The 17,044-nt window shown below is 39.9% G+C and overlaps 2 protein-coding genes across 2 annotated transcripts; both read left to right on the plus strand.

The window, feature by feature from the left end:
- Positions 1-5,835: 5,835 nt before the first annotated feature.
- LOC138369228 (uncharacterized) lies at positions 5,836-6,612 on the plus strand. The gene has a single exon (XM_069332169.1). The coding sequence runs from the start codon at positions 5,836-5,838 to the stop codon at positions 6,610-6,612; it is 777 nt and encodes a 258-aa protein (XP_069188270.1).
- Positions 6,613-7,141: 529 nt separating this feature from the next.
- On the plus strand, positions 7,142-8,537 carry LOC138369136 (uncharacterized). The gene is made up of 4 exons (XM_069332073.1): positions 7,142-7,317; positions 7,547-7,639; positions 7,836-7,953; positions 8,067-8,537. The coding sequence occupies exons 2-4, from the start codon at positions 7,547-7,549 to the stop codon at positions 8,201-8,203; spliced, it is 348 nt and encodes a 115-aa protein (XP_069188174.1). The 5' UTR covers positions 7,142-7,317; the 3' UTR covers positions 8,204-8,537.
- Positions 8,538-17,044: the final 8,507 nt, after the last annotated feature.

Consider the following 17,044-nt stretch of genomic DNA (forward strand, 5'->3'; position numbering starts at 1 on the left):
AACAATGGGTATAAATTGGATAAGTTTAGATTTAGGAAAGACTTGGGTAAATACTGGGTCAGTAACAGGGTTGTTGATTTGTGGAATTTTTCTTAACTTATAAATTTATCTTTATTTATTTTAAACTGGTTGGGAGAGGTACAGTTTTTAACATAATTGGGAAGGTCATTCCACATTCGAGGTCCCTTGATTTGTAAAGCATTTCTAGTTTGACTAAGTCGTACTCTTGGAATATCAAATAGGTATTTGTTTCTGGTGTGGTGCTCATGGGATCTGTTACAACCTTCTAGGAAGCTTTTAGGGTCAGGATTGACATTACAGTGCAGCGTTTTATATATATAAAATACACATGAGAGTATGTGCAGGGACTTAATATCTAACATATTCAGAGATTTGAGTAAGGGGTCCATATATACTGCCCGGTTGCCTGAAATGCTATATGCCTACTATATTGGCTTTAGGTATTGTATGCACTAGCTCTATCTATAAATCCAACATTATGTTTGTAAATCAACTATGTATGTACTTTCCTGAATAAAATTGACTTTACACTTATATTCTCTGTGGATTTGTTATCCCCTATCGTTTGGGAGAAAAAAAATGACTAATACGTTCGGCGAATGACTTTGACTTCAACTTCACTTTGACTTCGTTCATGTCATCGTATTTTCCGTAATATATAAAGGTTATGACAATGCAATTATATTATTGTGTGCAAATAAGTTGGAAATTTCATGTACCCTAAAAAGAGTAAAATAAAGAATAAGAATAATTAAATAATTGTTGTAGTAAATTGTCACACGTTCATCATACGCAAACGAACACACAGTGTGGAGCGTCAGTAGACCAAGGTCCGCGCCATTTTAAAACACGGCTTCGAATGTAAGTAATGTTTTTCTCGTACTAACACTGTGTTATGCAATAGATTAGGTCTTGAATTCACAAATTTAGGTGTTACATCTGACAGAGTATGTTAGACGGTGTAATGCTGGTCCATGTTGACGTATTTGTGGGCTTGGTTGGTTTACATGTGATGGCACCCAATATCGGCACCCCACAACATGCTGTTGAAGTTGGAATGCATGGCATAGGCTCCTCACACAATGTTCTTTATGTGGTCCTCAGGTGATAGTTTTCTATTTAGAACCACCCCTAGATCTCTTTCTTTATCAGAATTCCTTAAAGATTTCTCACATGGTTTTCCTAATGATAGATTGTGGGCTGTAAGGGACAGGTGGGATGTATGGATTAGTTGATAATAGTTCCAGTCCACCTGTAGACAGGGATCTCACATCAGCTTGTATATTATACAAGGATAAGATTTGATAAATTCAGTTATTTGACTGAACACTGGCTCTGTTTAAATCAGAGATTTAAACATACATAGTCTAACCTAGCTCCATAACTAACTGCCATTAGCCGGCTCTGTTTAAATCAGAGATTTAAACATACTTAGTCTAACCTAGCTCCATAACTAACAGCCATTAGCCATTAGCCATCCATGTACAGCCATCAGCCGGGCCATAGACCGGCTATTTTGCTTTTTTCCCAAGCCGGTCTATGGCCCGTGTTTTTTTTTTTATGCCTCCGTGGCCCATGCACAGGTCCGTTCAAGGGGATTAAATAGCCGGTCTATGGCCCCTGGGTTTTACAAACTTTTTTTTCCCAAGATGGTCTATGGCCCGTGTTTTTTTTCGATGCCTCAGTGGTCCATGCACATGTCCGTTCAAGGGGATTAAATAGCCGGTCTATGGCCCCTGGGTTTTACGAACTTTTTTTTCCCAAGCCGGTCTATGGCCCGTGTTTTTTTCCGATGCCTCTGGTCCATGCACATGTCCGTTCAAGGGGATTAAATAGCCGGTCTATGGCCCCTGGGTTTTACAAACTTTTTTTTCCCAAGCCGGTCTATGGCCCGTGTTTTTTTTCGATGCCTCAGTGGTCCATGCACAGGTCCGTTCAAGGGGATTAAATAGCCGTTCTATGGCCCTAGGGTTTTCTCAAATTTTCTTTCATAGCCGGTCTATGACCCCTGGGTTTTACGAACTTTTTTTTCCCAAGCTGGTCTATGGCCCCTGGGTTTACGAACTTTTTTTTCCCAAGCCGGTCTATGGCCCCTGGGTTTTACAAACTTTTTTTTCCCAAGCTGGTCTATGGCCCGTGTTTTTTTTCGATGCCTCAGTGGTCCATGCACATGTCCTTATCACATGTTTCAAAGTCCTTATCACATAGCACATGTATCAAACCTTATTACAGGTAAAACCAGTAGGCAGTCTACTGTATTTTATCAAACCCTTATTAGAATAATAGATCTCGTAATAATTTTGCAAAAATAGTGGCATTTACTATTTTAAAAAGATTATTAAAAATTTACCGATATGGTGCATTCGGAAGACAAACCCAATTTTTCACTTTTGACAATTGAGCTCGGGTGCAGGAGGGGGGGGGGTTGTGTAAAAGCCTGGTTTGTGCCTCGGAGAGGCTATGGGATCCAGTAAGATCGTCCTTCCTTTCCTCCCTAGAATCTGGATGTAGCAGGTGCTTAATTGTCAAAAGTGAAATATTGGAATTGTCTTCCGAATGCACCATATCGGTAAATTTTTTAATAATCTTTTAAAAATAGTAAATGCCACTATTTTTGCAAAATTATTACGAGATCTATTATTCTAATAAGGGTTTGATAAAATACAGTAGACTGCCTACTGGTTTTACCTGTAATAAGGTTTGATACAGATGATTATGATTATGGTTTTGGCCTCCACCACCCTCTCACCTAACTTGTTCCAACCATGTCTACCACGCTGCTTGCGAAAGTTAATTTTCTAATATTTCTGTGGCATCTTTGTTTGGTTACCTTTTACAATATCTTCTTTTTATTCTACCATCTAGTTTTGGCATTTTATGCCTCTAACCTGGGTGCCACTTATTGGCATGTCTATACCTTTTCCAGTTGATGTGATTCTTTAGATATGGGCACCATATCTCCAGGTGTTCTTCACATTTAGCTTTAATTATTTTTTCCAATATTTTCACTTACTCTTGTAATACAGGGTTCGAGGTTCCCTATAGTGTCCTTTATTGAAATAGAGTTTAACAACAATTTCAATGTCCCTATTTTCTTTTAGATTATATCTCAACATATAATTAACACTTTCGCGCTTTAGATTAGAGATAACTCGTCACCGTTTTTTCTTACGATTCCGCATAACAGCCTACTTTTGTCGTCCATTGAAAAAATATTTCTATAAATTCCATTTTTTAACCGAAATGGATGGGGATACTCTCAGATTTTTCTCCATGAAATTCCCGTTCTCCCTCTCCGAACACATGGCATCTCGACCTACCCGGTCACGTGGTATACCACATGTTCCCAACATAGATGCCAGCACAGCTCCTCCTGCTGACGTGGCAGTTTCAACACCCGGGCCCATCTGGTGCGAGGCGTCCTCTGTTCACCTCAACACCTCAAGCCCACTCATCAACCACAAATTCTGAAATGGACATTGAGGACATAGAACCACTTGATGTTTCTGATTTCATAGAAGATTCTACTACAAGTTTGGTGGTTCCTGTAGAAGACAATATTCCTCCAGTGCATCCAAGAAATACAAGAATTATAGATTCAGAACAGCGTCTCAACTACAAGTTGACGCATGAACTCGTGCACTTGGGGTAAAAAAGAAGATGCCGTGTTTGTTTCAAGTCTGGCAAAAGGAAGGACGTGATATATGGATGTAAAACTTGTGATGTGGCACTGTGCGCTGCGCCTTGCTACACAAGGTACCACCGAAGAAAGATATTTTGGGTGGAGAAAAAATAACTACCGGCAACAGATTCACTCCGCCTAAGAAACATCAGATGAGCAACTTCAGGATCAGAAGCCTGAAGATGGTGGAGTGAAGAAAAAATGCTCAACTGTTGATCTTCAATCAACATAGACAGGGTAAGTACACCTATTTGGAATTTTTTATCATCTATAAGAAGTTATATTATATTATATACGTTTTGTAGAGAATTTATTTGCGAATTTTTTGGTACCAGAATGAATATTATATCACATAAACTTCTATGAGTAAAAAAAAAAAACACAAAGTATGTTTGGGGGTGTGGCGGGTGTGGCTCTGGGTGTGGCGGCCGTGTGGCAGTGGGTTCCCTTTAGCCGTTGATATATCCAACACGTGGGAAATATTTGTATGTGTTATGCATATGTCTGTGTAGGGAATTTTACTGTGATCACTGTCATACAAATTATAAAATGTTTCAACAAGTATAAACATGACAAACATCAAACGAACGAAAACAATGCGTTCGTTTCTGCCGCGAACGCATACTGAGCGACGTGGTTCTATATTTAGCGCTTCTCTTACACATGCTTTGTACAAATGTTATACATTTCATCTTATAGAAAATTTTATTGCGAACACATTGGTATAAAAAAGAAATACGTACATAGAAAAGTAGGGTCAGGAAACGTAAAAATGTATAAACTTTCCAAGCATGATTTCCCCCCTGTGTTTTCGCCAGTGCGCTCGCGGCTAACTACTCTCCACTTCACACACTCTTGCGGGTGGGCAATTACCTATATTAAACATTCATATGCATATGTCCGTGTAGAGACTTTTATTGCGATTCCAATGATACCAAAATTAGCGATGTAGGACAACTGTAGGCTTCGCAACCATTAAGAGAGTGGAAACATTTTGTTGCTGTTTGGCGCTCTCGGCGAGTGATCTGCATAGTTTTTTTTTTGGTGTTGATACTCCTTATGCTTGGGCGGCATTTTGTAGGTATGCTCTTATAGACAATTTCATTGCGAACACAGTGATACCAAATTTAAATACGTGCGCCTTCAATTATTGTCAGGACAGTCAAAAGAGTGTACACTTTTTCGGTCTTACCGCATAGGCGCGCGAAGTGCCGAAAGCATCTGGGGTATTGATTTTTTTTGAACGCCAAGAGCGCGAAAGTGTTAATGTCCAACAGGACATGATTACTCTTTCCAATGGGAGGATGGTGTTGAATATTTGATCTAGTACTGATGGAATAATTTATATAATAATCACTAGAAATTATTTCGATAAGAATTTGAATTTATGCATGTCTTTGTTTTGGCATGCCTCTATTTCCACATGTTACATTTCTGCATGTCTCCAATTCTGGAAGTGTTCACTTTTGCATGTGCCTGACAAGGATGTTATATGCACCAGCTTTAATTATCACACATTGTATATAATGAATGACTTATTTTTAGAATTTTAATACATATTGCATCTGTCAATACATTAAAACAATAATATAGGTAATATGGTAGTCTAATGTAGAAATTTGACACTCTTTAACAGAATGTACGAGTATAAGCGAAAAAAGCGACTCCAATACAACAACAGATGGATGCAAGTATCAAGAAGGCTAAAACGTATACACAAAATGCATCCAAATACAGCTGTACACACTAGTGAACCCATTAATCTTACTGAGGCAGCATCAAGTTCAGAGACTGAGTCGTCAGACAATGACATTAGTTCTTTTGAAGCCGCGTCAAATCAAGAGTATGGATTAGGCTCTGAAATTGATGATTTACACATGAATCTTACTGATATTCATGATGTATTATCTAATTCTCAAAGTGAGGAGGAGAATGATGACCATGATAATCATCATTCACTTGTTTACCCACAGAATTTATTAATTCAGTGGGTAAACAAGAATGGTGTTACACACAATGCTGTTGATGAATTATTAAAAATTTTGAGGCAAATGGGAATTGACTACATACCAAAAACAGCTCGGACACTAATCAGTTCTGAAAGGTACATAGAAACTCAGCAAAAATCTGGAATGAAATATGTCTACTTTGGGTTAAAAGAGGAACTGTTAAAAAACATAAGTAGATATCCAAAAGCAACTATAAAAGGACTGAGACAATTATTATTGTCATGTAACATTGATGGCCTTCCTATATTTAGAAGCACAAATGATGCTTTGTGGCCAGTTCTCTGTGCAGTAATGAATATTAAACCTTTGAAAGTCTTTCCAGTTGCCCTCATGTATGGACGTTCTAAGCCAAGTGATTTAAATTTCTTATATGATTTTATATCTGATATGGATGACCTTTTGTTGCATGGGATTCAGTATGGTAACAGAACTATCAACATAAAATTACAATGTGTAATTTGTGATGCACCTGCTAAGGCTATGGTGAAGTCCATAAAACTGTTTTCAGGATATTATGGCTGTGACAAATGTGAACAGAAAGGTACTTGGATGGGGAAAATGACATATCCAGAAGTAACAAATTTAACCATTAGAACAGACACACGCTTCCGTAATCAATCTAACTCGCTACATCATCATGGTAAATCACCATTCTGTGACTTGAACATAGACTTAATTGCAGCGTTTCCCATTGACTATATGCACCAGGTGTGCCTTGGTGTTATGAAGCGACTTCTTGTCACCTGGATACGGAAAAACACATTTAAATTATGTAGCCGCCAGATTTCTGAAATTAGTGCTAGATTGGTGAGCGTAAAAGATTTTGTGCCCAATATTTTTGCACGTAAACCACGAGGTTTGGAAGAAATTGACAGATGGAAGGCAACTGAATACAGATAGTTTCTTCTCTACACAGGAAAGCTTGTATTGAAAGGTATTCTACCCCAAGAGATGTATGATCATTTCCTTACTCTCAGTGTTGGTATAAGTATTCTTGTTTCGCCCACATGTATGTCCTTAAAATACGGCAAATATGCTCATGACCTTTTGCTGAATTTTGTATCAAGGTGTGGTGATCTGTATGGGAAAGATTTTCTAGTCTACAATGTTCACAGTTTGATTCACCTAACAGCAGATGCTGAGGAACATGGTACTCTTGACAGTTGTTCAGCTTTTCCATTTGAAAATTATTTGCATCAGCTGAAAAAGATGGTCAGATCAAGTAAAAATCCAATTGTCCAAATTACAAAAAGAATAAAGGAGGCTGAAAATACCATGATTTATAAAACATCTCCGGATAATAAAATTTCTCATAAATTTCCTAACAATGTATATTCGTTACCTGGATATAATTGCTGTGAAGTGTTAAGGACTGTACACAGCCGAAGAAGTGAAGAAAATTACTTCATTGTTAGGGTATTTCCTTTTCAAAGCCCAATATTTACTAGTCCTTGTGATTCAAGAATATTTGGGGCCTTCAATGTTAATCCACGTAAGGACTTTTTAAAAAAAGTATCTAGCATTAACACATCAACAAGAGGAATGTTAATCAAGAAAACAGAAAGTACTTATATCTTCTTGTCAATACTACATGATTTATGACTAGTAAGTTTCTTGTGATTATGTTTTTGATTCTTGTGCAAGCTGTAGGAATACTCTTTGCTTACATTGCAAACTTTTAACTTTAGTAAAAAGTATTGTTCACCATCATAACATATTAGAATTAAGGTTAACATTGTTGTTTAGTACTACTATATAAAATTAGTGACTGCTTATTTTCTTAGACACTGATAATGTGCTGCAGAAAATGTCCCTAATCAGTTTAAATTTGTAGATGGCTGAATCTGAAAATAAATACATCGTTGTGGAAGATGAAGAAGGAGAATTGTCAATCATCCATATCAAATGGATGTTTAGTGCATCTGATGTAAGTCAATATATATATATATATATATTGTTTATTTGCAAAATTAAAACATTAGTATTTAAAATATGTGTATATGATATATGTTGATAGATTTAGAGATATATATGTATATAATATATGAAATACAGTGGGGCCTCGATTTATGAGACATACATTTACATATACATATATTTACAAATATATGTCCCCTTTCCAGGGATCAAACGTGGGCTATTGGCCACGTGAAAACCAATCATCGAAAGCCAAAAGAGGAGAAATACCAGACCCATCAAAATGGAGACGTTTCAACATCAGCAAGATTTATTCCATTGATAGTAATTAAATACAAGCATTGATTCATATGGTTTATATCAAAAATTTCTCAATGTTTTGATGTTATACAAAGTTTCGTAATAATGAATTATATATACTCTAATTTTTATTATAGGTACTTGGGAACTTGCCCTAAAACACCTTAAAAAGGCAGAAGAAACGTCAAATATGGAAAGTGACACAGACACAAGTTATCACCATAGGGCAGCAAAATACAGAAGAATACCAAATGATGTGGATGGAGGTATGTAGGAATGAATGTTTAGAGTTATTCAAAATAATTGTTAAAAAAATGAAACATGATTGGCTTAATGGAACAAATAATCTTATTTACTAGGTAATATATTTTGCTAGGTAATATATTAAAATATATATATAGATATATGTTAATAGCTTTTCTGAATGCATTAAACGTTTTTGTTTCAGACAGTGAAGATTCACCACCAAGAAAAGTAACTGTTTCCATGCCCCGAAAGACTGCCGAGTGTAAGCTGACTCTAGATGAACATCAAAATAATATGATACAGGAATCAGGTAATTTAATTTAATTGAAAACATTTTATTTCTTTTTGTATGATGGTTTTCTTTTTAACAGAACAAGACAGAACTGATCAGAACTGGACAGAACTATTTTGTATTTAAAACTATTTTGTAAAGATTTTCTATACAATGCTAATACGCTTCCACCCCTGACAGAATCTTGTGGGACCAGCAAGTCTATCTACAGGCCCAGTAAAATACCTTCCCCTCAAACTCCTAGACAAGACAGAACTGGTAAGCTTTAAGTAACTGGAGAAACATTTACATACACAGATAGTAACGTACTTGTGTATGATTTTAATGTAATATATTTTTACCACCCTTCAGGGTGATGGAAACACTTTAAATGGTGTTGCTCCATTGTATGAAACAATTTTTTAATGCATTCATAAAAGCTATAAGCTAATGTAATAATTCAATAATTACTATTTGTAGTTTTATGTATTTAAAACTATTTTGTAAATATTTTCTATACAATGCTAATACGCTTCCACCCCTGACAGAATCTTGTGGGACCAGCAAGTCTATCTATAGGCCCAGTAAAATACCTTCCCCTCAAACTCCTAGACAAGACAGAACTGGTAAGCTTTAAGTAACTGGAGAAACATTTACATACACAGATAGTAACGTACTTGTGTATGATTTTAATGTAATATATTTTTACCAGCCTTCAGGGTGATGGAAACACTTTAAATGGTGTCGCTCCATTGTGTGAAACAAAATTTTTTTATGCATTCATAAAAGCTATAAGCTAATGTAATAATTCAATAATTACTATTTGTAGTTTTATGTATTTAAAACTATTTTGTAAATATTTTCTATACAATGCTAATACGCTTCCACCCCTGACAGAATCTTGTGGGACCAGCAAGTCTATCTACAGGCCCAGTAAAATACCTTCCCCTCAAACTCCTAGACAAGACAGAACAGGTAAGCTTTAAGTAACTGGAGAAACATGTACATACACAGATAGTAACGTACTTGTGTATGATTTTAATGTAATATATTTTTACCAGCCTTCAGGGTGATGGAAACACTTTAAATGGTGTCGCTCCATTGTGTGAAACAAATTTTTTTAATGCATTCATAAAAGCTATAAGCTAATGTAATAATTCAATAATTACTATTTGTAGTTTTATGTATTTAAAACTATTTTGTAAATATTTTCTATACAATGCTAATACGCTTCCACCCCTGACAGAATCTTGTGGGACCAGCAAGTCTATCTACAGGCCCAGTAAAATACCTTCCCCTCAAACTCCTAGACAAGACAGAACTGGTAAACTTTAAGTAACTGGAGAAACATTTACATACACAGATAGTAACGTACTTGTGTATGATTTTAATGTAATATATTTGTAACGATTCTATTGTTACGTAAAGTATGGTGACAAATAAACACAGACACTAAGATACTATATATATATTTGGTCGAAGATACAGAAGTACACAGGTGATAATTTGGTGTGAGTTGAGCGCACTGAGCGTCGGTACAGTATCTCACAAGTGTCTGCTCTAGACCACACTTGAAAGTAGACTCTGGTTAATGTTTGCTATCCAGCTGCTTGTATGCCCGGGCAATGCCTCACCGTGTTATCCGGGCAACGCCTCACCTCATTCATCTCCAAGGGTTGACAGGAATATTAACAAAGCATTTGGAGCGAGTATATTATTGGGATAATCTACTCGCTACAGAACTCCCCCTCCCAGGGGATGAAAGGAAAAATACTTTGATCAAGGAACTTAGCTGGTCGGTGAATTGTACGCCCTGCTCGCGTCACATAACCATCAAAGTTAACTTTCCTCCTCTTCGCTGATGACATCTAACTGGGGTCGTAGGGTGGGAGGTCGCACAGGATCATCCGTTGTCGTAGGTGGCGGCGCTGCTGGTAACTGTGGTCGAAAAGTGAACTGCGTAGTTGGCGGATGTGTCTCTGGATTTAGCAGTGTCGCAGACGTTTTGAGACGAAGCCTGGAGCAGAGCAGAGAGCTGAGTGAGGCCGGAGTCGTGGAGCTCTATGTGGGAGAGCGTGGCGGCTCGATTGAGAATTGTGAGTGTCTAAACTCGGGGAGCGAGAGCGTGGCGGCTCAATGCGGTCGTAGTCTGCTGTCTGCTCTGTGTCGAAGCTGTAGCGTCTTGGGTTGATTAGGACTGTACACGCCGAGTACTACATTGTTGACTGTGGAAATTGTTGTCTGGTACTAAAAGATGTAGGCAGTGTGTGGACAAGCTCGGTGTAGCAGGAGAGAAGAATGTGCATAATTGTTGCGTCCTTGGGTCGCTGGTGGAGCATTTAGATCTGGGGCGGATGGGCTCGGGCACCAGGACATTAGGAGGTAATGTAGGCACGTAGTTAGGACAACGAGGGAATCACTGCTAGAGCTGAATTGTCCTGGAGGCGACGAAGAGTCAGAAACGCAAGCTGTAAGTCCTGTACTGCGCAAAGGGCTTGAGTCGGCAGAGTATCAAAATGCAGTGAACGTGTAGATGAATCTGACGAAAGAGCAGCTTTCGTGGGCGCCCCTGTAGAACAAGCAGTGCCCTGGCAGCGACGGAGAGTCGGCAGGGCAGGCTGTAGATCCCACATTATGTAGTTACTGATGAAGCTGCCAGATGAGTGAGTAGTGATCGTGGAGCAGCAAACCGTAGTAGATGAAAATGTAGAGATGATCGCGATGAAAATCATAGCTGTGGCAAGGGTGTTGGCAACGTTCCACGACAGGTGGCTGCGGTCCACAGCAAGCAGCAGCAGTGGAGGTCCAGTGAGAGTCCATGTTGTAGTCCATCGTGGACTACAACATGGACTCTCCAATTTATTATAGACTGTGGGTTGGTTGGTGTTGTCGTCGTCGATCCTTCTCTATGGACAACCCAACCCACAACTCGGCAGAGTGCTTATACTAGGAGATCACCCTTGGCGCTTCTGGCTCTTGGAGAGGGGCTCAACGTCACACGCTTAGGGGATGCGGCTCCAACACTTAGCCTCGTTGTCACGTGCACACACCCACTCGAGCCGCTGTGACTCCCCCTTGATCCACGTGAACATGATAAAGAGGTACTATGACAGAGATAAGCCTCTAGGCGATGAAGAACCGATGGAAACCCCATTGCAGGCGACGGTGCTGTGTGGAGGAGACGGCAAAGGGATAGAAGAGGAGAACTGTAAGTTAGAGAAGGCCGATGGCGCGAAGATATCAAATACAGAAAGCCTGGCCAAGATAGGTGAGCGTCTGGGTCATTTGGAGGATGACCAACGACAGGAGCTAGTGGAGATCCTACGGAGGAATAAGTCGTTATTCACGGACGTGCCTAGAAGACACCGCGGAACGGTGCACGAAGTGAATGTAGGGAGTGCTGAGCCCATCAAGCAGCACCCTTACAGAGTTAACCCGGAGAAAGCAGCGGCAATGAGAGCAGAAGTGAAGTATCTGCTAGATAACGACTTGGCAGAGGTTAGCGACAGTGATTGGAGTTCGCCGTGCCTCCTCGTGAAGAAGAGTGACGGCACGTACCGGTTCTGTACCGATTATAGGAAAGTGAATGCACTCACGGTCGCTGACTCGTTTCCGATACCGCGCATTGACGATTGCATTGATCGGATTGGGAGTGCACGGTATGTCTCGAAGATAGACCTGTTGAAGGGATACTACCAGATTCCCCTGTCTGAGGAGGCCAAGAAGATCTCAGCGTTCGTGACACCCGACGGCTTGTACCAATATAAAGTGGTGCCGTTCGGAATGAAGAATAGTGGTAGTTGTTTTCAACGAGTAATGAATCAGGTATTACAAGGCGCGACTGGATGTGCAGTGTACATCGATGATATTGTGGTGTTCGCTGATTCCTGGAAAGATCACGTGGATCGGCTTTTAGATTTGTTCGATCGGTTGGAGAAGGCCAACTTGACGATCAACTTGGCAAAAAGCGAGTTCGGGAAAGCCCGCCTGGAGTACCTTGGATATATAGTAGGGCAAGGCGAGGTTGCTCCGGTAAGAACAAAAGTGGAGGCCATTGACAACTTCCCGGTGCCCAGGAGTAAGAAAGAATTGTTGAGATACCTCGGTATGATTGGGTATTACCGGAAGTTCTGTGAAAATTTCTCCACCATAGCCGCTCCTATGACGAGTTTGCTATCAAAGAGCAAGAAGTGGGAGTGGAATGGAACAGCACAAGAAGCGTTTGAGAAGACCAAAAGACTGTTGACTGAGGCACCTGTACTAGTGTCGCCAGATTTTGAAGCGCCGTTTACGTTATTTGTAGATGCCAGTGATATAGGGGCCGGAGCTGTACTGACGCAGCAGAATGATGGAATTTACCGCCCCGTGTCCTTCTTCTCGAAGAAGTTCGTTAAGCACCAGAGGTCGTACAGTACAGTCAAGAAAGAGACTTTGGCCCTGGTGATGGCATTGAAACATTTTGAAGTGTATGTGAGTGGGGGAGGACACCCAGTAACGGTGTATACAGACCATAATCCCCTAGTTTTCCTGAAGAAAATGAAGCATGCAAACCAGAGATTAACCAGATGGTTTTTATCGCTCCAAGAGTATGACCTGGTGATAACGCACATAAGAGGGCGAGACAATGTAGTGGCTGATGCGTTATCTCGAGCCTAGCCACTGGAATAACTCTCAAAAATAAGGGGAGGGGAGTGTTATGATCTCAGCCTGCAGGAGAAACGAGTCTCCCTTCTTGAGAGTTATTCAGCAAGCCTGACCTAACTAGAAGGTCTAGCAAATGTTGAGGTGATAACCCATATGTAAAATGGCTGGTTGGATATGTATAACAGTTTGAGATTATGGGCAATGCAGAAGAAAATAGATAAATGACTGGCTAGGAGATGTGGACATTTTGCTGGAGGCGTGAGGCTCGCTTCCGGAGGACCTTGACCTCACTTGAGTGCCAGACATCGCAGGGGGAAGCCGCGCTCCGTTGAGCTCCCGTCAGAAGGGAACCCCTAGTGATATATCTCTAAGAGAAGAGAAGTGTGCAGACGTGCCAGCTGTGGGATCGAGCTGGGGACGTGTGGTCTCAAGTCGTGGACGATAATTAGTGAATATTAAGCCGCCCGGAGGCATTATTGTGGGCCGTGGGAGCGCCCTGACCAGACGCCGTCAGAGGGAAAGCGCCCTCGACCAATTAATCTGTGGTAAGCACGATATACGCCAGTTCATAGTGATCACTTGTAGTTGGTCGTGTGCCCAGCGACAGTAGCAATGTTTATTTATAAGTTAGACATGTTTTAATAAGGCAGAAAGCCTGAAATAAGAGAGTGGAGAGGGAGGAACACAGAGCGACGTCCGCCCCCTCTGAGCGCTGGCGGACGACTGAGGGAGCCTGGCTCCGGATGGAGGAAGACCCTCCCAGCGAGTGAGGACCGCCGCCAGGCGAGGTGGAGTATGGACCCGCCCAAAACTGGGGAGTCCACTCTCACTGTATGTAGAGGACAGATAGAGGTTTGAGGCAAGCATATTGTGTGGTTATTTTTGTTTATGTGTTAAAGGGGAACATTTTATTGGAACGTCGATGGGTTGCAGGTTTGTCTTTGGGGAAGAAGTTGCTGAGAACTTCGAAGCCAGCAGATGATGTAGCTGATGAGACTCCAAGGTAGTGGAGCAGAGGACCTCGAGCTGTGAGGAGAAGCAGCAGTGAAGAGGAGTGTCACGTGCTTCTGTAGAGGTGGTGTAGCAGCCAAGAGAGCTGTGGAAGAACCTAACAGAAGGGTGAAGAACCGTAGTTGCACAAGGAAACTTCATGATAGCAGCCGGGAGGAGCTGCAGAGGATCCTGGTAGTGAAGCCCGGAAGAACCTAAGGATATTAGGGTTGTGAACTTCCAGAGGTGGAAGGGGAAGTTCTGGTGGATTACTTATAGGGAGTTGATAGTGTTTGGTTGTCATTAGCGTGCAAGACGCAGTGAGAGGTGAGTGACTGTTGGCATTCTTACGTCAAGGAGTTTTTTTTATACTGGAGTATCAATGAACATTTATACTGGTATATGTTATTGCATTCAAATGCTGATTTTCTATATGTACATTATCTTGCTGATAGTGCAACAGTGTATGTAGGCTTGATCAACTTGAGGAGGTTAATAGTATCAGGTGGTGAACCAGGAGATAGGATACCACTGGATAAGCTGATAATAGAGTTCTGATGGTGTTGGAGTGCAACCTGATTGTGATTATCGAGTATAGGATTCATTATTATTATATGTGTGTATGTATCGTGTATGTGCTTTGTCCAGTAAATGTGTCACAATTTGCTGGTGTTTGCCCTTGTCCTAGTGAGGCTTCCCAGGAGGTAGTAAAGAAGGAGAGAGAAAGAACCAAGAACCACTGCTGTGGACAGGGTAAGAGGTAATACTAGTAAGTCATAGGGGATTGAGATCATATCTCTAAGGAGAGAGTGGGGAGTCACAGCGGCTCGAGTGGGTGTGTGCACGTGACAACGAGGCTAAGTGTTGGAGCCGCATCCCCTAAACGTGTGACGTTGAGCCCCTCTCCAAGAGCCAGAAGTGCCAAGGGTGATCTCCTAGTATAAGCACTCTACCGAGTTGTGGGTTGGGTTGTCCGTAGAGAAGGATCAACGACGACAACACCAACCAACCCACGAGTCTATAATACTGGGTATCGTCGAAACTCTCTGGGGTCACCAACGTAACGGTTCTATTGTTACGTAAAGTATGGTGACAAATAAACACAGACACTAAGATACTATATATATATTTGGTCGAAGATACAGAAGTACACGCCTGTCACCCACGGAAGAGAAGTACAGCACTTTTGATTGGGATAATCTACTCGCTACATATTTTTACCAGCCTTCAGGGTGATGGAAACACTTTAAATGGTGTCGCTCCATTGTGTGAAACAAAATTTTTTAATGCATTCATAAAAGCTATAAGCTAATGTAATAATTCAATAATTACTATTTGTAGTTTTATGTATTTAAAACTATTTTGTAAATATTTTCTATACAATGCTAATACGCTTCCACCCCTGACAGAATCTTGTGGGACCACCAAGTCTATCTACAGGCCCAGTAAAATACCTTCCCCTCAAACTCCTAGACAAGACAGAACTGGTAAGCTTTAAGTAACTGGAGAAACATTTACATACACAGATAGTAACATACTTGTGTATGATTTTAATGTAATATATTTTTACCAGCCTTCAGGGTGATGGAAACACTTTAAATGGTGTCGCTCCATTGTGTGAAACAAAATTTTTTAATGCATTCATAAAAGCTATAAGCTAATGTAATAATTCAATAATTTCTATTTGTAGTTTTATGTATTTAAAACTATTTTGTAAATATTTTCTATACAATGCTAATACGCTTCCACCCCTGACAGAATCTTGTGGGACCAGCAAGTCTATCTACAGGCCGAATACAAATCCTTCCCCTCATACTCCTAGACAAGACAGAACTAGTAAGCTTTAAGTAACTGGAGAAACATTTACATACACAGATAGTAACGTACTTGTGTATGATTTTAATGTAATATATTTTTACCAGCCTTCAGGGTGATGGAAACACTTTAAATGGTGTCGCTCCATTGTGTGAAACAAAATTTTTTAATGCATTCATAAAAGCTATAAGCTAATGTAATAATTCAATAATTACTATTTGTAGTTTTATGTATTTAAAACTATTTTGTAAATATTTTCTATACAATGCTAATACACTTCCACCCCTGACAGAATCTTGTGGAACCAGCAAGTCTATCTACAGGCCGAGTACAAAACCTTCCCCTCAAACTCCAAGACAAGACAGAACTGAAAGCTCTCCTTTCGAAAAATCTAGTAAGTACCGATTTATTATGTGTTGATTCTTTATTTTTTGTTATACATACAAGAAAATACATTGAGGGAGAGTACAGACTTGAAATTTTACATTCTTGTAAAGCAACTAAGTAGATGATGGTAGTATCATCAAACAATACAGGTTTAATCATGTTAGAGACATAAAGCAGATCATTGATCTATATAACAAATAGGAGGGGGTCTAAGGATGCTGCCCTGTGTCACCCCTATCATAGAATGGGAGAGGTTACATAATTGAAGGCTACATGACAGTAGCCCATTTGACAGTGACCTGACACCAATGTGTCTGTCACTAAAATAGGATCCACTAAGGATCAATACATATATCATATATATGCAACACTAAATGCTTGTTCTAGTAAGCTTTTTTTTTTTTTTTTGCAGTAACAGAAAAAATGGAATACATAATGAAGGAATTATCAAAATTGACTGTTTTATCAGGGGATATCCTGAATATTGTCAAAATGACGGAAACCCATATGTCAAAAACACATGGAGATATACCAATCCTGGAAGACATTCTTCCATCCCCACTTGAAACTGTTGAGCAGGTGGAAAGTCTGTCACACGAGCTAAAATTTAACAGTGAATATAAAAAGAGTATGGTAAGTGTTGCTTAATTCTTTTAGCCTGAGTATGGTAGGTGTTGCTTAATTTTTTTAGACTTGTACATATGTCTTTTGATTAGTTTTTTTGCGAATGAAGGAAGGTGGGGTGGCACATAATTGATTGTT

Source organism: Procambarus clarkii, chromosome 27 (genome assembly GCF_040958095.1).
Source record: "Procambarus clarkii isolate CNS0578487 chromosome 27, FALCON_Pclarkii_2.0, whole genome shotgun sequence".
Classification (NCBI taxonomy): domain Eukaryota; kingdom Metazoa; phylum Arthropoda; class Malacostraca; order Decapoda; family Cambaridae; genus Procambarus; species Procambarus clarkii.

Bases quoted from the DNA above. Each gene is read 5' to 3' on its own strand.
- LOC138369228 (XM_069332169.1), top strand. From the start codon at position 5,836: ATGAAATATGTCTACTTTGGGTTAAAAGAGGAACTGTTAAAAAACATA.
- LOC138369136 (XM_069332073.1), top strand. From the start codon at position 7,547: ATGGCTGAATCTGAAAATAAATACATCGTTGTGGAAGATGAAGAAGGA. The intron at 7,640-7,835 runs GTAAGTCAATAT...TCCCCTTTCCAG, and splicing joins GGATGTTTAGTGCATCTGAT to GGATCAAACGTGGGCTATTG. The intron at 7,954-8,066 runs GTAATTAAATAC...TTTTTATTATAG, and splicing joins CAAGATTTATTCCATTGATA to GTACTTGGGAACTTGCCCTA.